Here is an 18,964-nt window from a genome sequence, read left to right on the forward strand (position 1 = left end):
GGCAACAGGACACTGGTGTGATACTGGCAGAGCAGACACACCATTCACTGCTGCACAGATGTCCACAATTCCAGACTGTCTTGCAAAGCCACAACCAAGTGCACACATTTGCAAGGAATACTGCACCTCCGACACTCTTGATCAGAGGTCAGCAAACTTTCTACAAAGGGCCAGACAGGGAAACATTTTGGCTCTGTGAGCCATACAGGCTCTGTTGCAACCAGTCATCTCGTCATTACAGCCTGGAAGCAGCCATACACGATATGTCATGGGCATGGCTGTTACAATAAAGCTTTATTTGCAAAAACAGGTGGAGCCCTGCATTTGGCCCGTGAGCTATATAGCTTGTTGGCCCCTTTTTTTGATGGAACAGAAAACAATATTTGGGGGAAAAATATAGACAGTGATGTCTCTAAGTCAAAAAGTGATACGAAGATTAAACCCTAAAATGTGAAGAAGTTTTAGGACTATCTTAACTAATGAGTGTCAATTACGTGTTCCCGTGGGCGGAGAGATGGAGTGGAAGATAAATGGACAAACAGATAGATGGATGAATAGGCGGATGCACGTAAAGATGGGTGTGTGGATGGACAGACATGTGAAGATGGGTAGATGGATGGAGAGATGGATAGATGACTGGATGGATATAAAGATGGATGGATGGATATAAAGATGGATGGATGAACAGACAGATGTAAAGATGGGTAGATGGATGGAGAGATGGATAGATGACTGGATGGATATAAAGATGGATGGATGGATATAAAGATGGGTGGATAAATGCATGGCTGGATGGATGGGTAGATAGAAGGAAATGTTGTCATATGGATGAACGGATGGAAAGATGGAGTACTGGCAGATGAATGAAGAGATAAATACGTGGGTAGGTGGATGGATGAATGACTGAATGGATGGATATAAAGATGGATGGATGGATGGATGGATGGATGGATGGATGGATGGATGGATGTAAAGATGTGTAGATGGACAGAGGGATGATGGATTGGTAGATGGATGGAAGGAAGTAAAGATGAGTAGATGGATGGATGGATGACTGAATAGATGCATATAAAGATGGATGGATGGATAGAAGGAAATGCTGTCATATGGACGAACGGATGGAGAGATGGAGGACTGGCAGATGAATGAAGAGACAGGTATGTGGGTACGTGGATGGATGAATGCACGGATGAATGACTAAATGGGTAGATGTAAAGACGGATGGATGGAATAGTTGGGTGGATGGATGGATGAATGGATGGATATAAAGACAGATGGAAGGACAGACAGAGGTAAAGATGGGTTGATGGACGGATGTAAAGATGGGTAGATGGATGGATAGACGGATGAATGATTGAATGGATGGATATGAAGAGGATGGATGGATAGTTGGATGGATGGATAGAAGGACATGTTGTCAAATGGATGGATGGATGGAGGACTGGCAGATGAATGAAGAGACGGCTATACGGGTGGGCGTTGGATGAATGAATGCGCAACTGGAGCCAGAGGGAAGTCCTCCTCTATACCCTGAAAACAGACAGCCCTGTGGAAGATCTGGGCCCGAGATATCTCTCACCGGCTGAACCAGAACGTTGTTCTTGCCGTAGAGCAGCGTGGCCCGGGAGTTCTGATGCAGGGACTCTACGTAGTCACGGGCAGAAAGGGATGGTCGGTCGTCCATGCTGCCGCTCGAATGCCTCTTCTGGATCTGGCAGTGTGCGAGGAGGTGGAGGATGAGGCCTGGACTGATCCTCAGGGTCCTACTGCGTTCCCCATCTCCACACCGAGTCTGGAACCCAGCCCAACTCCCTCCCAGGACCCCGCAGCCCACCCCTACTCACACAGAGGGCCGGGCGCTTGGTAGGTGAGTCCTGCCGCAGGTGCGAGCTGTGGATGCGGTGTCTCTGCACGAGCTCGTCCGCCGAGGGGTCCGTCCAGAAGTGATCCGCGGTCTTCATCTTGGTGTACTCCAGGGCACAGGGCCCCACTGTGGGGCATACGGGGGCTGGCAATCCAGAGCCCTGGACAGTCCACCCTCTTGTCTACCCCCCAACCCCGATGGGCCACAGATTTCACCGCTTCTCCCCTCCAGCCGGTGAGTACGCCCCAGGGTCCTCCTAAGGAGAGGCCAGCACCAGACCCCGGGGGGCCAGAGCCAGGGAACTGGTATGTTGTGATGGAGGAGGCTGGAAGGAGAAGAGAGAGGCCCTTTGGATGCACCAGTGAGCGGAGCCCAGAGATCCAGAGGAAGCTCAGAGCACTGGACCACTTACCCAACAAAGACGCAAGGATAGGGCCGTCCACCGGGTCCATCAGGAGGGCTTCCTTCTCGTAGTACTTACTAGTGAGAGAAAAGGACAGGCAGGTTTGGATGGCGACCAGCGGAGGGCACGCAATTGACTCCGACTTGGTGGTTAAGAGCCGACTGTGTTTGGTCTCCCTCTTGTTACCTCTCTGAGCCTCAGATGCCCCATCTGTAAAATGGGTGTGATAAAAATAGATCTCCTAGGGCTGTTGCAAGGACTTTTGAGAGAGACGACAGATGTGAGGCACTTAGCATCGTGCTTGGCACTTCACTGCTTGATACATGGCTATGACACAGCCAGAATGAGAGTTAACAGGAAAAATAAGTAGAAAGCAGCTCCTGGCTGGTTCTATCTACTTCTACTGCATTTTCCATTTCAGACGGCAAATCGCTTAGGGGCTCGGATGTTGTCTGCCCTTCTAATGTTACTGAGGCAACAAGATGCTTTTTGGCTGTGGTGTGCACAGAAAAGCTGTATTAATAGGACTTCCTGCCCAGACAGCTAATCTGGATGACGCTGGCCTGATGTGCGCAAGAGCGCCCCCTGGCTTCTGGCTTTTTAAAATAACCCGTGATGCGGGCAATACGACGTTTGTGCTGTTTTTGCTTTTTATTTCTTTGTTTGAGCTGTCGTGTAGTGGCTTCTAGTTCTTTGCCAACTCACACAATCTAGAAACAGAATTCTAGAGTTGGAAAAGACCTTGTCCCATCCTCCTGAGGGATCTCAGGCTCAGAGAAGGGAAGTGACCTGTTGGAGGCCGCACAGCAGGTGCATGTAGGCTACACCCAGCCAGCCTGGCTCTTCCCAACCTACAGCAGGGGGATGCAGAACACAGGATTGGGAGGGAGACAGACTGAGTAGGCACCTGGCTCGACCATTCCTGCCCTCACTGTGTGTCCCTGGGCAGGTGACTACCTTCTCTGAGCTTCAGTGTCCTTGGCTGTAAAATGGGAAGAATGACAAAACCCACCTGCCCAGGCTGTTGGGAGGATTAAATGCTCACCTGCTTGTACAGCGACAGCACAGACTCTGCCACCGGCAAGTTCTCGCGAAGCGGTGGCAACATCATTGTCATTTTGCCCCAGAGGAATCCTCTATCCACCAGAATATTGGCTAAAGTGGAACTGGCATGCCTTGGACATGCTCAGCAGCAAGTTTATATGTTCTGGTTTCAGATCTGAAGATAAGGCTTCAAGTCACGTTCCACTCTGCCACTCAGTTTCTATTCCCAAGGCCAGCAGAGTTACCTGAGCATAAACCTTGGGAATACGGCCTTTAAAAATAGCAGGTAGGATTGGGAGCAAGATGTGACCATCAAGGGTAGTCCCAGGGAGCAACTCTGGGGTGACAGGGTTCTGGAACAGCTTTGTGTCCTGACTGTGGTGTCGGTTACACAAAGCTATACGTGCGTTAAAATTCCATAGAACTATAGAAAAAAAAATGAGTGTATGTAAAAACTAGTGAAATCCAAATAAAGTTTGTTGTTCAGTTAACAGTATTTTACCAACGGCAATCTCCTGTTTTGATCCTTGTACTATGGTTATGGAGGATGTTATCACTGAGGGTAGAGGAGACTCTCTGTACTAATGTTACAACTTCTGTGTCAATCTAAAAAAATTAGAAGCTTAATGGAGAAAGGGGTTGGCATTATTGCTGAAATAAATCGTTAATTCCTTTTGACCAGCTTATTCAGCAGAAAACACAAGGTCATATGCCAAAGGCAATATCTACAGAGGCCCTGAACGCATGCTAGGGCACAGGGCAGAGATATGTCACAATTTACTAGAAGGTGAAGAGATTCATTGGACTCCAGGGCCTGGATTTCTTCCAGTTCCTCTCCTGCCTCCTGGCCTTGGCACCTGCTGTTCCCCCTGCTGGGAACACTCTTTTCCCCACACACCCTTTACGTGGCTAATGTCTCCATGCCCTTCAAACAGAAGCTTAACTGCCATGTCTTCCAGGACACTTGCCCTGACCATCCAGAGGAGATTAAACACCACCCACCTGACTTGGAATAGTCATCATATATATCCCATATATAGTACTAGTTACCTGTTTTCCCTGCCACAATACGAGGTTCATGAGAAAAAGCACTTTGCTCTATACTTTCATGCATATTTTCCTAGCAAACAGGCAAAGAATAAAAGATAATCATAATACCCATTGCATGTGAAGATGTGGTTAAACAGACACTTTCGTACACCAAGAGATGAGGAGATTCTCAGATATTTCCCTCATATTCTCCCTCTCTCCCTCCTTCTTTCCCTCTCTCTCTCTGGCTGGAAAGGAATACTGGCCACAAAGAGTCTCTTCATTCTTCCTGGCTCCCCCATGCTCTTAGCATAACATCAAAGTTTTGAACATGACAGTTGAGATCAATGTATCCCCAACACCTAGGTTAGTGCCTGGCACATGGTAGGCGCTCATTAAATGTTTACAGGATGAATGAATGAATGAATGAATGGGTAAATGCTTGCCAAGAGGGCTCACACTATAAAACCTTTATACCAGGTTGATCTGGGCTAGAAAAGAAAATATAAAAAGGTTTCATTATTTCTAAAATGCTGTGTACTCACTAACGCCCCTTCTCACTTCTTCTCCAGAATGGCAGCAATCCCTGTCCCATTTACCAAATGAGAGCAGAGACAGAAGAGCTAAATGACCCCTCTAGGGCCACACTTCGCAAGGAGACAGTAGGCTTAATTCATGGGGGAAGAAAGATGCCTAAGATTGCAAGATCCTACACCCACTGCAAATCTGAAGATTCTGCATTGCCAGCAAGCACCTGAATTGTCCCAAGGTTCTAAACCAGGCTAATTCAGAGGCAAACTTCCAGAAGGCCTTTATTTAATCTCTTTCAACTCAGGTGCATATCAAGGGGGAGAAAAGAAAGCTGCTTTGTGCAATAGGTTGCAATTCCCATGAGGGCCAGCAGGTGGCGGCAGAGCACACCCAGGCGTCTAGTCTCTTCCGCTCACCTGCTGTTTTCCACCAGGTAATGCACAATTTTGTCCAGCACCTTCTCAAACAAGGCAGTGCGAATCCACAGGTGCTTGATGGCGAGTGGGGACAGGTTGGGCAGCTTCGGCAGCTTCCGCACATTCTCCTGGAGGCCCTGGATCTGGTTTCGCCTTTAAGACCAGTAAAGAAAGAGAATGAATATTCACAAAAGAGGAAATCCAACAGGACCAGTATGCAAACGGCAAAATACCCAACCTCTCTAGGAAATGAAGGAATGGCAACTAAAACAAGAGCTCCTGGCAAGTGGGTAAAGAGTTGAAAAAATCATAATACCGAGTGAGTGTGAAGATGCAGTGAAACAGACACTTCCATAAGCTGTTGATGGGCAAGCCAGATTCTCATAATGGTATTTCTCTTCTCTTCCTCTCTCTCCCTCTCTCGTTCTCTCTCCCCCTTCTTTCTGCCTTGGATGAGCAACTGCATGAATGAATGAGTGGCTCTCTCTTACCACCTGGCAAGGATATCTCTAATTCCTCCATAGAAAGCCACTCCCGATATTATGGAAGTCCCATGAAAATCCATCCCTTTACGAAGTTATCAGCAAAGACCTGGGTATTTAGCAGATGGACTGGAAGGCACCTGAAGACCATGTGGCCGAGGAGTCAGATTCCAAATGGGAGCTGGCAATGCCAAAGCCACAGCCCGGCCTGTCACGCAGTTCTGGCCAGCAGCTCTGGGCTGGCATGGCCTGAAAGGCAAGGCAAGGGCCATTTCCCGTCCAGTGCAGTGGAGTGATCACCCATGGCAGAGAAGGCAAACACAGCACGTGTGCCTCTCTCTCCCTTCTCCTGCCTGGAACAGACATGGCTAATCAATCCACGCATTCTTTCCCATGAAACCCAACAGCAGCTCCAGAGTCTTTCACAATGAGGTCCTTCGGGCAGCCTCTAGCAGAACTGGAGCCGAACCCTATCTGACATCCCTGCGCTGGCCTCAGATTGAGGCTTTGGCTGTACAGTCGGGACTCTAGGGTGACTCTGGTGGAAGGGGCTCATGTACACACACTCAGGCCATGAGCCTCCCCCCAGGAAACACAATCACCCCTTAAGGTGTGTGAGTGAAGCCACTGCTCCCCTTCAATGGTTGCCTCAAAGTCACACCCGGTCCACACAGATAGAGACCATATTGGCTTCATTAAACTGTGGTCTTCCTGCATTCAGAATAGGGTCTGGCTCCCAAGAGGCACTTACTCATTCAACATCATTTCTTGAGCATTTACCAGGTGCTGGGCACTGTCCAGGCACTGGGGACATAACGGGGAATAACAGATTTTAATTGTCTGTTCTCATGGAGCTCAGAGTCCAGTGAGGGAGATAGACGAAATATAAGTAAACAAATGAAGTAGTAATTACAGGTGGTGATAACACAGGGAAGTAAACTGATGATCTAAAAGAGAAATGGGGTGAGGGTTGGAATTTACCCTTAACTGGGGGAAGGCCTGAATGATGACAAGGAACTAGCCATGGAAGATGAGGTGTGTGAACCAGGTGATAGGTACAGCATGTGCAAAGGTCCTGGGGTAGGAAAGAGTCTGGCAGGTTTGGGGAGCAGGAAAGAGACTGGAGAGAGTGCCAGGAGGAGCGGGTTCTTGCAAAGCTCAGGGAGGAACACGGACTGTCCTCCGTGGGTGTGCCCTGCCCATGCTCCGCACTCACGCGCTCTCGATCAGCTGCTCCAGGTCCTGCACCTTGCGGCTCAGCTCCTCAGCCGGCGGGAAGTTCTTGCCCACTTTCATGAAGAGAGCTGCAATCTTGTTGCTGCGCAGAAAGCCAGCCGCCCGCCGCCGCAGCCCATGCAGGACGCAGGCCTCCACAGCCGCTGCAGGGACACAGTGGTCAGTCAGCAGGCCCTGCCCACGCTCCCCTGCACCCAGCTCAGAACTCCAGCCACAAAGAGCTGCCTTGGAGAACTGCGGGTCCCAAATCACAAAATTTGTGAAAGCATCACAGGGAAAAGCACATATGCCTCCCTACCTCCCACTCCCTCAAAAAGGGACCAGGAGAGCTGAGCAGTTAACCTATGCTCGCTGCCCAAGGTCAGACTGTTCACGTCCTCTCCCAGACACTAAGCAGTCATGTAACCTTGGGCAACTACTTCCCCTCCCTGTGTTTCAGTTTCCTCATCTGTGAAATGGGGATAGTATGAACACATGTCTTAAAAGGTTGCTGCTAGAATGAGGTGGAAAGGGGCACCTGCGTGGCTCAGTCAGTGAAGCATCTGCCTTCGACTCAGGCTGTGATCCCGGGGTCCTGGGATTGAGCCCCACGTAGGGCTCTCTACTCAGTGGGAAGTCTGCTTCTTCCTCTCACTCTCCCTCTGTGTTCTCTCTCCCTCTCTCAAATAAATAAATAAAATCTAAAAAAAAAAAAAAAAGAATGTGGTGCAAAAAATGCATGGAAAGCACTTCGTGTAAAGTCTGGCACATAGTACGTGCTTTAGAAACATTAGTTATTGTTCCTGCCAGTGAGGGAGGAGGGACTGGACCCCAGGACTCTCGAGCTTTGTCTGGGTTAAGGAATCACATCAACGTCATTACTGTGATCCCAGGAAGAGCCAACATTATAGATCTCGTTCTATCTCTGCTACAGCCAAGGAAGAAAAAAAAAGCCGTCCCCATTTTTCAGATGTGAAAACTGAGTCTCTAAGAGGTGAACTGAATTGCCCCGGGTCACCCAGCAAATGAGTGACAGAGCTGGGATTCAAACCCAGGCCTGAGCCCAAGGTGTGCTCACAACACTTGTGCCTCCATGACAGATTTGGAGAGGATTTAGTCATCACCTTCTGGTGTCTGCGTTTCCCCTGGGTGTTAGCCTGGGCTCTACCACTAACTTGCTGTGTGACCTCAGGCAAATTGCTTTCCCTCTCTGGGCCTCAGTGTTCCCTCCTGGGAAACAGTCACAGTGTAGGCCATTCTGATGGCCCCAATCTTCTTTCTGGTACTTTGAGAAGTCCTCTATTAAGTACCTTCCTACCTTCTGTCTTACACAGCAGACTGCCAGCTCACTCTGGTATGTAATAGGAGTACAATCAACGTTGATGGGAAAAGCGAGTCTATTGTAAGAGTTACTTCTTATAGGGCATCGACCAGGTGTCAGACCGGTGTTGAGGTTTACCTTACCTAATCCCGGTGGAAAAACCCCATCAAGTGACTGTGCTAGCTGCTGTTACTCCACACAAGGAAAACGCCAGCAGTCCGAGGGTGAAGAGTCTGGCCGGCGTCATGTTGTGAGCAAAGAGAAATTCTGAGAAGTTTTGGTTCAATTACTTGTCTAGGGGTATTTTTGTTGTTGTTGTCAGCAATTACTTTTTTCCTTATTAAATTTTTTTTTAAGGTAGGCTCCATGCCCAACGTGGGGCTTGAACTCACAACCCCACAATTAAGAGTCGTGTGCTCTACTGACTGAGCCAGCCAGGCATCCCAGCAATTATTTGGCTTTGAATGAATGTCCACCCTATTGCCTAATCTGCCTACGAGCTTAAAATACTCTGGGTATTTTAAGCATCTTTTTAACACCCTCATTTTTGCTTACACGCACAACACTTTTCATTTGTCTATACTGCAACAAGTTAATTAACTATCCAGGCATTGGAGACTTGGTTGATTCTTCTCCGACAATGGCTCATAAAGAACAATGGATCGGAGACACCTCAGGGAGACCCTGCAGGCCTTATTCAGTGCCATCACACTACTTCTCATCCCAACACTGTGGTTGAAGTTCGACAATTATCATGATTTTTATCACTTTCTATTCCTCTAAGTCTTTAACGGGTAGGTACGGTCGCACATTCTGAAATGGGCATGCCCGTTATTTTCTTTGCAAATAAAGATGTCCAAGAGAAAAAAAAACAAACATATTCCCATATTCACATTTATGTGTGTATATATACATTTATACACATACATATACATGTAAGTATATATATACACATTCCTACATATATACATACATATGCAAGTATACAAACATACATATAAATGTAATTTAAACAAACATGTCTCATTAAATTAAAAAAATATAAAAAAATGTTGCCAAGGTCACCCAACAAACAAGTGGCAGAGAAGGGATTTGAACCCAGGTCTGCCTGGCTGCAAGGGGGCTGAACTGACGTCAGCGGGCTCCCAGGTCTCGGTGTATTCCCCCATGGGTGGGGCGCCCAGCCGTCGGGGTGAAGCTGAAGGGCCGGCCAGGTCTCCTCGCTCGGGCCTCTCCAGGAGGCCAAGACCGTGAGAGGGGAGTTACAGCGTGTCCTTCCTCCCAAGACACTCGTCGTGAAATAAAAAGGTTTTCAGGGAGAAAGATACACCCCCACTTATACGTACACATTGATTAGAAGCTGAATCCTGACTTTGGGGATACGCAAAACCTGGGTCTATAGCCACAGTGGAAATACAGTCAGAACCTGGCAGCATGGTTATTTCTGGAACCTTTGTGAGCATAGCTGGTTCAAAGAGAGTAGTCTGAGTCATGCTCCGAGCCCCGGGCCTGCCTCCTTTGCTGAGCCAGCTGGACGTGATCCCTCAGGACGGGTCAGTGGCTCCTGATTCCCTATATTTTTAAAGCCCGTCCATCCTCTCCCTTTATTTGGCAACAGCCGCAGGAAGGGCGAGGAAAGGGTGTGGGGCCCATTCGTCAGATGCAAGACCAGCATCACTAGTGGTGTGGGTCGCCATGCACTGAGCCCGCGGGCGGGGAAGGCAGTCAGTCCCTCCAGCGTGAGCAGTGACTAACTCCTCGTGGGGTACAGAGGCCATTCTTCACTTCTTCTCTAGACTTTTCTGCATTTCCAAATTCCCTAATGGAGCCTCCCGGGAATCCGAAAATAACTTTGGAGTCACAAAGCAAAAAAGCAGCGTGAGAACACTTGCTCGCCAAGATGCCACTCCCCCGAGGCAGCCCACGAAGAAAGAAGCCACTTTCAAGGCCACATGGGGCATGGACTCACCACAGAAGGAGATGATGTGGCTGCTGTCCTCGTGGACAAACTTCCGCGTGACGGCCTCCTCCATGATCTGCTTCACCTGGAAAGCAGAGGCAGCTGGAAGGGGAGACCCAAATGCGACCTGGGGTGCAGCCACCCCAGAGGGCTGTGTCGCCCCTCTGGGCCTTCTCAGGCCGTCCAGGGTGTTTTGATAACTGCTTTCCCTCCAAACCCTGCTCACCGTGTCTTCTCTAAGTCTGAGGACCGTGGCCTGTCAGAGCTCCACACCTCTCATCTTACGGAATTATTTTTTCAGGTGCTCTGCATGGGGTGGGGGGGTTCTTTTCAGGTGTCACACGAAATGTCATCTCCTTCCTGGACCCCATTATCTGAAACAGCCCTTCCCCCACCCCCCAAGACTCTATCCACATCTCGTTATAGCTCCTTACGGATACTTAACACTATTCCTGTCCTGGGCATTTCTTACTGTCTCCCTGCTCTAGGATATAAATTCCCTGGGGGCAGGGCCTCATCTGCCTTGGTCACTGTTGTATGCAAGGAGACTAGAACAGTGCCTGGTGCATAGCAGGTGCTCAATAAATATTTTCTGAAGGAAGGGAGGGAGGGAGGGAGGAAACAAGCATATAAAAGAATCAGAAAGGTGTAGTTGACAGATCAGCCCCGGAAGCTGGCAGACCTGGGTTCAAATCGCTGTTCAGGCACCCACCACCTGGTTTGTGATCTCGTTTTGGGAAACTGAGGCTTATCGAGGTGAAGCTACTTGCCTAGAGAAGTAGAGCTGGCCCAGAGTGGAGACAGAATTTCAGGTTGAGTCTGACTCCCCAGGTGTGTGCTTTTCTTACCAACCCCACACGCTCAACAAACCTTTTCTGAGCCCCATTGAGGTGCCAGGCAGGGGGGACCCAGTGCCGAAAGGGCAGCTGTGCCTCTGCTCACAGAGGGGACCCTCTGGTGGCCTGAACACCCTTCTGCTTTGCTGGATTCTGGGCCCCACTTGCCTGGAATCACTATGGGGCTTTAGCAAAGCATTTCTCCTCTCTAGGCCCTCAATTTCCCCACCTTGAGGTTGAGGAGGTCAGGAGAGATGACCTCCAATGCCGGTCCCAGCTCCACATCCCCAGGGCTGTGACGTGGAGGTGACAGGAGCAGTTCTGAATCCACCCCTCCCCCCCACCGTGGGCTTCCTGGCTGCCCCGTGGCCCACTCAGCCTCGGCCTCAGCCAGGCCAGCTCATCAATGGCCCCGTCGAAGAGCAATCTGAGGCTCTCCATGCCCCTCTCTCCCTTCCTTCTGGCTGCCTCCTGGAGGGGAAGACAGAACTCAGAGCATCGCAGGTCCCACTCTGCGGGAAACAGATGGCGGTGTCCGCCTCACACAACCAAGTCAGCACTCTCCCCGTGAGCAGCTGCTGACCTCAGAGCTCAGCAGCCCCCAGGCTGGGCTTTGCCGGCTGCATTTCTAAGGCTGAAAAATATCCAGCCAGCCAAACCCGTGGAACGGGTCCTATTCACGGGTGTGGAAACTGAGGCTCAGGGAGGCAAACAGGCCTACTCAAGGCCACACGGCTAGGAAGCAAGAGCTGGACCATTGACTTTTACCAGTTTCTTCGATCTCTGCGCCAGCTGCCATAACCTGGCCCCTTTCGCTTCTAGCTGTGTTCCCTTAGGCAAATCGCATCACCTCTCTGAACTTTAGTTTCCTCATTGGGTAAAGGGCGTAGAGGAATAGCACCTGCCTCCAGGGGCTATGGGAAGACTGGACAAGGTCACGCACACTGTGTGCTGAGCTCGGAGCCCGGAGCAGAGGGTGTCTGCATAAATGTTAGGGTGCGCACACATCACCCTGCCTGAAACCTCACCCGGCCTCTTTTTACTGTTATCCTGGCCGCGGCTGGAATACTGCCTGTTCAGGAGAATAAACTCTCCTGCTTTCAGGGCTCCCATACTGGCTTTGCTAACACCCATCAGACTGACATGGATCTCATCCTCCCTGCCAGGCTGGGGACCTCGTGAGGCAGAGCACTCCGCCTGATAGCCAAGGCTCGGGTACAGCATAGGGGCTCAGCAAAATTCGGTTTGAAGAACAAACAGCTTGAAATATCGTGACTGGCTTCTGCGTTGGAAGAATAGTTTAGCTTAAAAAAAAAAAAAAACCAGTTTCTTGTCACCCTATTTGTGGGTAAATAGAGAGTAGTAGCATTAACATCCCCCCTGTTTGTCAAGGGAGCAAAGAGAGGCACAGAGAGGTGGTGTCATCTGCCTGGGGTCCAACAGCTGGTGGGAAGGAGAGTCAAGGCTTAGACCCAGGTTTGTCAGATTCCAGGGGCTGAGTGCTTCTGCAACGTGCCATTAAGCCCGCACGGTGTCAGAGCATTTCCCCACCTCTGCCTCTCCCCAGGTACCTGCCTCCTACTTTCCTTTGCTCCCCTGAGGCAGGATACAGTGATGCCGGCCTACAACCTAGTGTCTGAGAACCTGCCGGGGGGGCTTGCCAAGCACCCAGACCTGGATGTCCCTTGGGTACTGAAGGAGGGGGGGATTCCAGGCAGCTGGGTCAGGAGTGCTTTTGGAAAAGCACAGTGGTTTATTAAGAGCTAAGAATCGGGGGCCAGACAGGCCTGGGTTCAAATCCCAGCCCAACCACTTACTAGAGGTAGGACTTTAGGCAAATTCCTTTACCAAGTACCAACTCCCAGAGTCAATAAAATCTATTACCTCTGCCAACCTGGAGCCTGACCATTTCTCATCCTCTCCATCAGTACCTCTCCGGTCCCAGTGGCCTTAATCCAAGTCATGTCCCTCCTGGATTGACATTGCAACCTCTGACTTGTCTCCCTGCCTCCACCTCCTGAGAGACATCTTAACACGACCAGAAGGATCTTGTTAAAAGGTAAGTCAACAGAAAAACCAGACAGAGGATCAATAAGGATATGGAGAACCTGAACAACATTATAGACTAACTGGACCTAAGAGACATACGATACGCTCCACCCAACAAGAGCAGAAAACACATTTTTCTCAAGTGCGCATACAGGACAGGACATATTACAGAGAGGGCACAAAACAAGTCTTAACAAATCTTCAAAGGCTGAAATCATACGAGGTATCTTTTCTGATCAGGATGGCTGAAACTAGAAACCAACCCTGTGAGTGGAAATTAAGCCACACACTGTTAAACAACCAATGGGTCAAAGAAGAATTCACAAGAGAAATTCGCAAATATCGTGAGACAAATGGAAATGAACACGCAACATACCAAAATCCATGGGGTGCAAAGAAAACAGTGATAGGAGGGAAATTTATAGCTGGAAGTGCTGATGTTAAGAGAATGGGAAAGATCTGAAATCAACAATCTAACTTTACCCCTGGAGGAACTATAAAAGAACAACAAACTAAACCCAAAGCTAGCAGGAACAGAAATAACAAAATAGAAAACAGAAATACCATGGGAAATTTTAAGAAAACCAAGAGTGGATTCTTCAAAAAGATCAGCAGAACTGGATGCCTGGGTGGCTCAGTTGGTTAAGCGTCTGCCTTCAGCTCAGGTCATGATCCCAGGATCCTGGGATCAAGTCCCGCATCCAGCTCCCCACTCAGTGGGGCGTCTGCTTCTCCCTCTACCTTTCCCCATTGCTCGTGATCTCTCTCTCTCTCAAATAAAAAATAAAATATCTTAAAAAAAAAAAGATCAGCAGAACTGACAAACCTTTAAGCCAGATTGACTAAGAAAAAAAGAGAGAAGATTCGAGTAACTAAAATCAGAATTAACATCCATCCTCCTCAAACTCTTCCAAAAAAAAAAAAAAATTTAAGAAGCAGGAATACTTTCGTTGTATGAGGACAACATTACTTTGAAGCCAAAGCCAGGAAAGATACTACAGAAAAAACTACAAACGAATGTTTCCCATGAATGTTGATGTCAAAATCCACAACAAAATACTAGCAAACAGAATTTGGCAATATCTAGAAAGGACAGCACTCCTTGACCAAGTTAAGATTTATTGCTAAAATGCAGGGATGGTTCAAGACACAAAAACCAACCGACGTAATACACCACATTAACATAACGAAGCGAAAAAAATACCACAAGAGCATCTCGGTTGATGCAGAAAAAGCATCTAACACAATTCGACACCCTTTCCTCAGAAAACACTCACTAAACTAAGAATAGAAAGAAACGACCTCAACGTAATACAGCTACCGTCCCTTGCAATGGTGGGAGGCTGAAAGCTTTCCCTGCAAAGTCAAGAACGAGAAAGACAAAGAAGACTGCTCCCACCTCTTTTATTGCCCTCAGCACTGGAAGTTCTAGCCGGATGAATGAGGGCAAGAAAAAGAAATCAAAGCTATGCAAATCAGAGAGAAAGAAGTAAAATGATCTCGGTTGGCAGACAGCATGATCTTATGCCCAGAAAACCCCAAAGACTCCACAAGAAAACTGTTGGTGGTCATAAATCCATTTAGCAAAGTTGCAGGACACAAAATCAACCTGTGAAAATAACCCATATTTCTAAACACTGACGAGGAGCAATCAAAAAAGAAGATCAACATTCCATTTACAATAGAGTCAAAAAGAATGAAATACTTAGGAATAAACTTTAACCAAGGAAGTGAAAGACCTGGCTGTTGAAAGCTCTAATAGACCTGCTGAGAGAACCTTGTAAAGAGGCAAGTAAATGGAAAGACATCCCACGTGTTCAGAGATCAAAAGACTCATTATCATTGTCAATAAAACTCAAAGCAATCTATAGATGTCATGTAATCCCCACAAAAATCCCAATGGCATTTTGTTGCCCTTATTGTTGTTTCTGGGTGGGGTTTTTTTTTGCAGAAAAAAGGAAAATCTATCCTAAAATTCGCATGGAATCTCATGGGACCATGAAGAAGCAAAGCGATCTTGAAAAGGAAGAACCAAGCTGGAGGTCTCACACTTCCTGACTTCAAACCTTATTAGAAAACTGTGGTAATCAAAACACTGAGATACTGGCATAAAGACAAGTGGAAAAGAATAGAGAGCCCAGAAATAAACCCTCACGTCTCTCAGTATATGTGAAATGATTTTGACACGGGTGCCAAGACCATTCAATGGGGAGAAAGGACAGTCTTTCCCACAAGTGCTCTTGGGAAAACGGATCTCCGCATGCAAAAGAATGAAGGGAGACCCTCACCTGTTCCACACGCAAAAACCAACTCAAAATGGATCAAAGACCGACAGAAGAGCAAACACCATAGGACTCCTCAAAGGAAACACAGCAGAGAAACGCCATGACGCTGGGTTTGGCAATGATTTCTTGGCTGTGACACCAAAAGTACAGGCAGCAAAGTGAACATGAAATAAACCAAACTACATCAAAGTAAAAAAACTTCTGTACATCGAGGGACACGATAAACAGAGTGAAAAAGGCAAGCCATGCAATAGAAGAAAATATTTGCAAATCGTGTATCTGATAAGGAGCTAACGTCTAGATAGATGATGAATTCCTAACAGCCCAACAACAAAAAACAACCTGATTCCAAAACGGGCAAAGGGCTTTAATAGATACGTCCTCCAGACAAGATCTACGGATGGCCACCCGGCACACGAGAGGATGCTCGACACCACTCGTCACCAGGGAAGTGCAAATCAAAACCACTGTGAGATACCACCTCACACCTGTGAGGAGGGCTGCTATGCACAACAGAAAATAAGAGGTGTGGGTGGGAATATGGAGAAACGGGAACCCCTGTGCATTGCTAGCAGAATGCAAAATCGGGCAGTTCCCAAGGAAAATAGTATGGGGGTTGCTGAAAAAATTAAACAGAACATTACCATGGGATCCAGCAATTCTGCTTCTGGGTCTACACCCCCAAAAAACTGAAAGCAGAGTATCAGAGAGAGATGTGCACACCCGCGTTCACGACAGCATTATCCACAGTGGCTAAAGGTGGAAACAACCCATTGGGCCATCGATGGATGAACGGCTGAACAAGATGGGGAGGGCACATTCGAGGGAGTGTAATTCAGCCTTACAAAGGAAGGGCATTCAGACACCTGCTCCAACATGGAGGAACCTTGAGCCCATCGTGCTGAGGGAAGCAAGCCAGCCCCAAAGAGACGCAGCCTTATAGGAGATGCCTGGAGCAGTCAAGGGCATGGAGACAGAAACAGGAACGGCACTTGCCAGGGGCTGGGAGGAGGAGAGCCTGGGGAATTCTTGCTTAATGGAATTATTGTTTAATGGGTACAGAGTTGTAGTTTTGTAAGATGGAGAGAGACTGACTACACGACAATGTGAATTACTTAACACTACCAAACTTAAAAATAATGAAGAAGGTAAATTTTATGCTCTGTGTATTTTACTACACTTTTTAGAAGTGTGGAGATCATGTGTTAATACAGTGTAAATACAGGCGCCTGGGTGGCACAGCGGTTAAGCGTCTGCCTTCGGCTCAGGGCATGATCCCGGCGTTCTGGGATCGAGCCCCACATCAGGCTCCTCCGCTATGAGCCTGCTTCTTCCTCTCCCACTCCCCCTGCTTGTGTTCCCTCTCTCGCTGGCTGTCTCTATCTCTGTCAAACACATAAATAAAATCTTTAAAAAAAAATACAGTGTAAATAAATGAATATTTTGCAGTTTAAAAAAAAAAAGAAAAGGTAAGTCAGGTCACCTCCCTCCTCTGCTCAGAACCCCGCAGGGCTCTCATCTCACTCAGGACAGCCCCGGTCCTCACCATGGACCACAAGGCCCTGCTCGACTTGGAGCCACCACTGAACTCCCGACCTCCTCCCCTACCGTCCCCATCACTCAGTCCACACCACTTCTCCTTGTGGTCTGCCCAACTTGGCAGGCACAGACCCGGCTTGAGGCCCTCTGCAGGTGCTGTTCCCTTTGCTGGAACACTCTCTCCCCGGAAATTAACACGGTTCAACTCTGTGCTCAAATGCCACCTCCCTGATCATGCTCTTTACAATGGCCAGCCTCATCCCACCCAACCCCTCCCCACTCGATGTACCTGTTTTCTGCTTATTTCTCTCCGTAATGCTTTTCGCCTCTAGCCCACTACACATGGTGCTTATTTTGTCTTGGGCATCTCCAACTTCGTGGGCTTCTATAATCTACGAGGTCAGGAATTCCACATATGTCAATCACTGCCCTAGTCTCAAGACCTGAAGAATGCCTGGCACATTGTAGGCACTCAGTATCTGTGGGAAGAATGCGTACCGCCCACGGCAACATTTATATGAGGCAATAGAGAGCACTCCACATAGTGCCTGAATCATAGTATGTGCTCATTAAACAGTAGCATTTTAATAATGATAATGCAGACACCTGCAGCCAGCCCGAACAAGTCATATCTGGTCCTTGCACCCCACTCCTCTGCTCACCCAACACATGTATGCAGGTAAAACCAGGTTAAAAAGAAAGAAAGTCGGGGGTGCCTGGGTGGCTCAGTCATTAAGCGTCTGCCTTCAGCCCAGGGCGTGATCCCAGCATTCTGGGATCGAGCCCCACATCAGGCTTCTCTGCTGGGAGCCTGCTTCTTCCTCTCCCACTCCCCCTGCTTGTGTTCCCTCTCTTGCTGGCTATCTCTCTCTCTCTGTCAAATGAATAAATAAAAAAATAAATAAAATGAATAAATAAAAAAAAAAAAGAAAGAAAATCAATCTTGCAGAAGAAACTGCCACCAAGGGCAGCCGGCAGGGGGTGTGGAAAGAAGGGGCTTTGCCTTAAAGACGAAGAGGTGCCTTGAAGATGAGCAGGTGGACGAGTTTAGAAGCAGGTGGAAGGCAGAGACCCAGAACCAGCAAGTCCCAAGAGTGTCACAGTTTGTAAAGTGCTCTCCTGCCTGCCTTGCCTCATTGGCTCATTCCAACAATTCAGGGTAATTATCTCCCATTTACAGAGGAAGGAACAGAGACTCTGGGGAGAAGGACAGGCTTTGCCATGCACTGAGTGTTAATGTTCCCCCAGAATTCCTATGTTGAAATCCTAATCCCCAGTGTGATGGTATGGGGGGGGGGCTGTGGGAGGTGATGAGGTCATGAACAGGAGTAGTGCCCCTATGAAAGAGACCCCAGCGAGCTCCCTTCCCTCTTCTGCCAAGTGAGGACACAGAAAAGACAGCCGTCTATGAACCGGGAAGCGGGTTCTCAGCAGACACTTTGATCTTGGACTTCCCGGCGTCCAGAACCATGAGAAATAAATGTCTGTTGTTTAAGCCACCCACTCTATGGTATTTTTGTTATAGCAGCCCAAATGGACTTAGACACTTCTGCAAGTCAGCACAACAAGGAAGTTCCAGGGGCAGACCTGGCACCCGGCACTACAGACCCGAAAGCACAAGGGCAGGGGTCTGCAAACTTGTGTAAAGATCTGCAGTGTAAGCATCTGTGGCCGTGCTGGCCATCTGGCCTCTGTCTCAAATATTCAACTTCCCTCCCTTGTATCATGAGAGCTGCCATATGTAAATGAATGAGTGTGGCTGTGTTCCAATAAAACTTTATTTACAAGAACAAGTGGACAGCTGGTTTTGTCCTTTGGTGAAAGGACAGTGAAATAATAAAAAATATGTTCCCTATTAGTCTCGGCCTCCAGGTTCTGGCACAGAGCTTGTAAGACCCTGGTAATTTCCTAAGTGGTAATAGCACGAGGAGCATCTTCTGATCTGATATTTGACCTTTGACCCCAGTTCCTGACGCCAAATGCCCAAATC

The 18,964-nt window shown here is 48.3% G+C and overlaps 1 protein-coding gene across 3 annotated transcripts in view; it reads right to left on the reverse strand.

The window, feature by feature from the left end:
- Nucleotides 1-18,964, reverse strand: part of LOC123788200 (small G protein signaling modulator 1) — an 87,139-nt gene that overhangs the window by 46,889 nt on the left and 21,286 nt on the right. For all 3 annotated transcript variants that reach the window (XM_045791447.2, XM_087857250.1, XM_045791445.2), the window contains exons 3-8: nt 10,275-10,350; nt 6,986-7,148; nt 5,288-5,440; nt 2,277-2,344; nt 1,845-1,990; nt 1,580-1,711 (exon numbers count right to left, since the gene is read on the reverse strand). In XM_045791447.2, the coding sequence (XP_045647403.2) occupies nt 1,580-1,711; nt 1,845-1,990; nt 2,277-2,344; nt 5,288-5,440; nt 6,986-7,148; nt 10,275-10,350 (738 nt within the window). The remainder of the gene's footprint in view (nt 1-1,579; nt 1,712-1,844; nt 1,991-2,276; nt 2,345-5,287; nt 5,441-6,985; nt 7,149-10,274; nt 10,351-18,964) is intronic.

The sequence above is a fragment of the Ursus americanus genome, chromosome 30, assembly GCF_024610735.1.
Source record: "Ursus americanus isolate L20-20 chromosome 30, mUrsAme1.1.p, whole genome shotgun sequence".
Lineage (NCBI taxonomy): Eukaryota > Metazoa > Chordata > Mammalia > Carnivora > Ursidae > Ursus > Ursus americanus.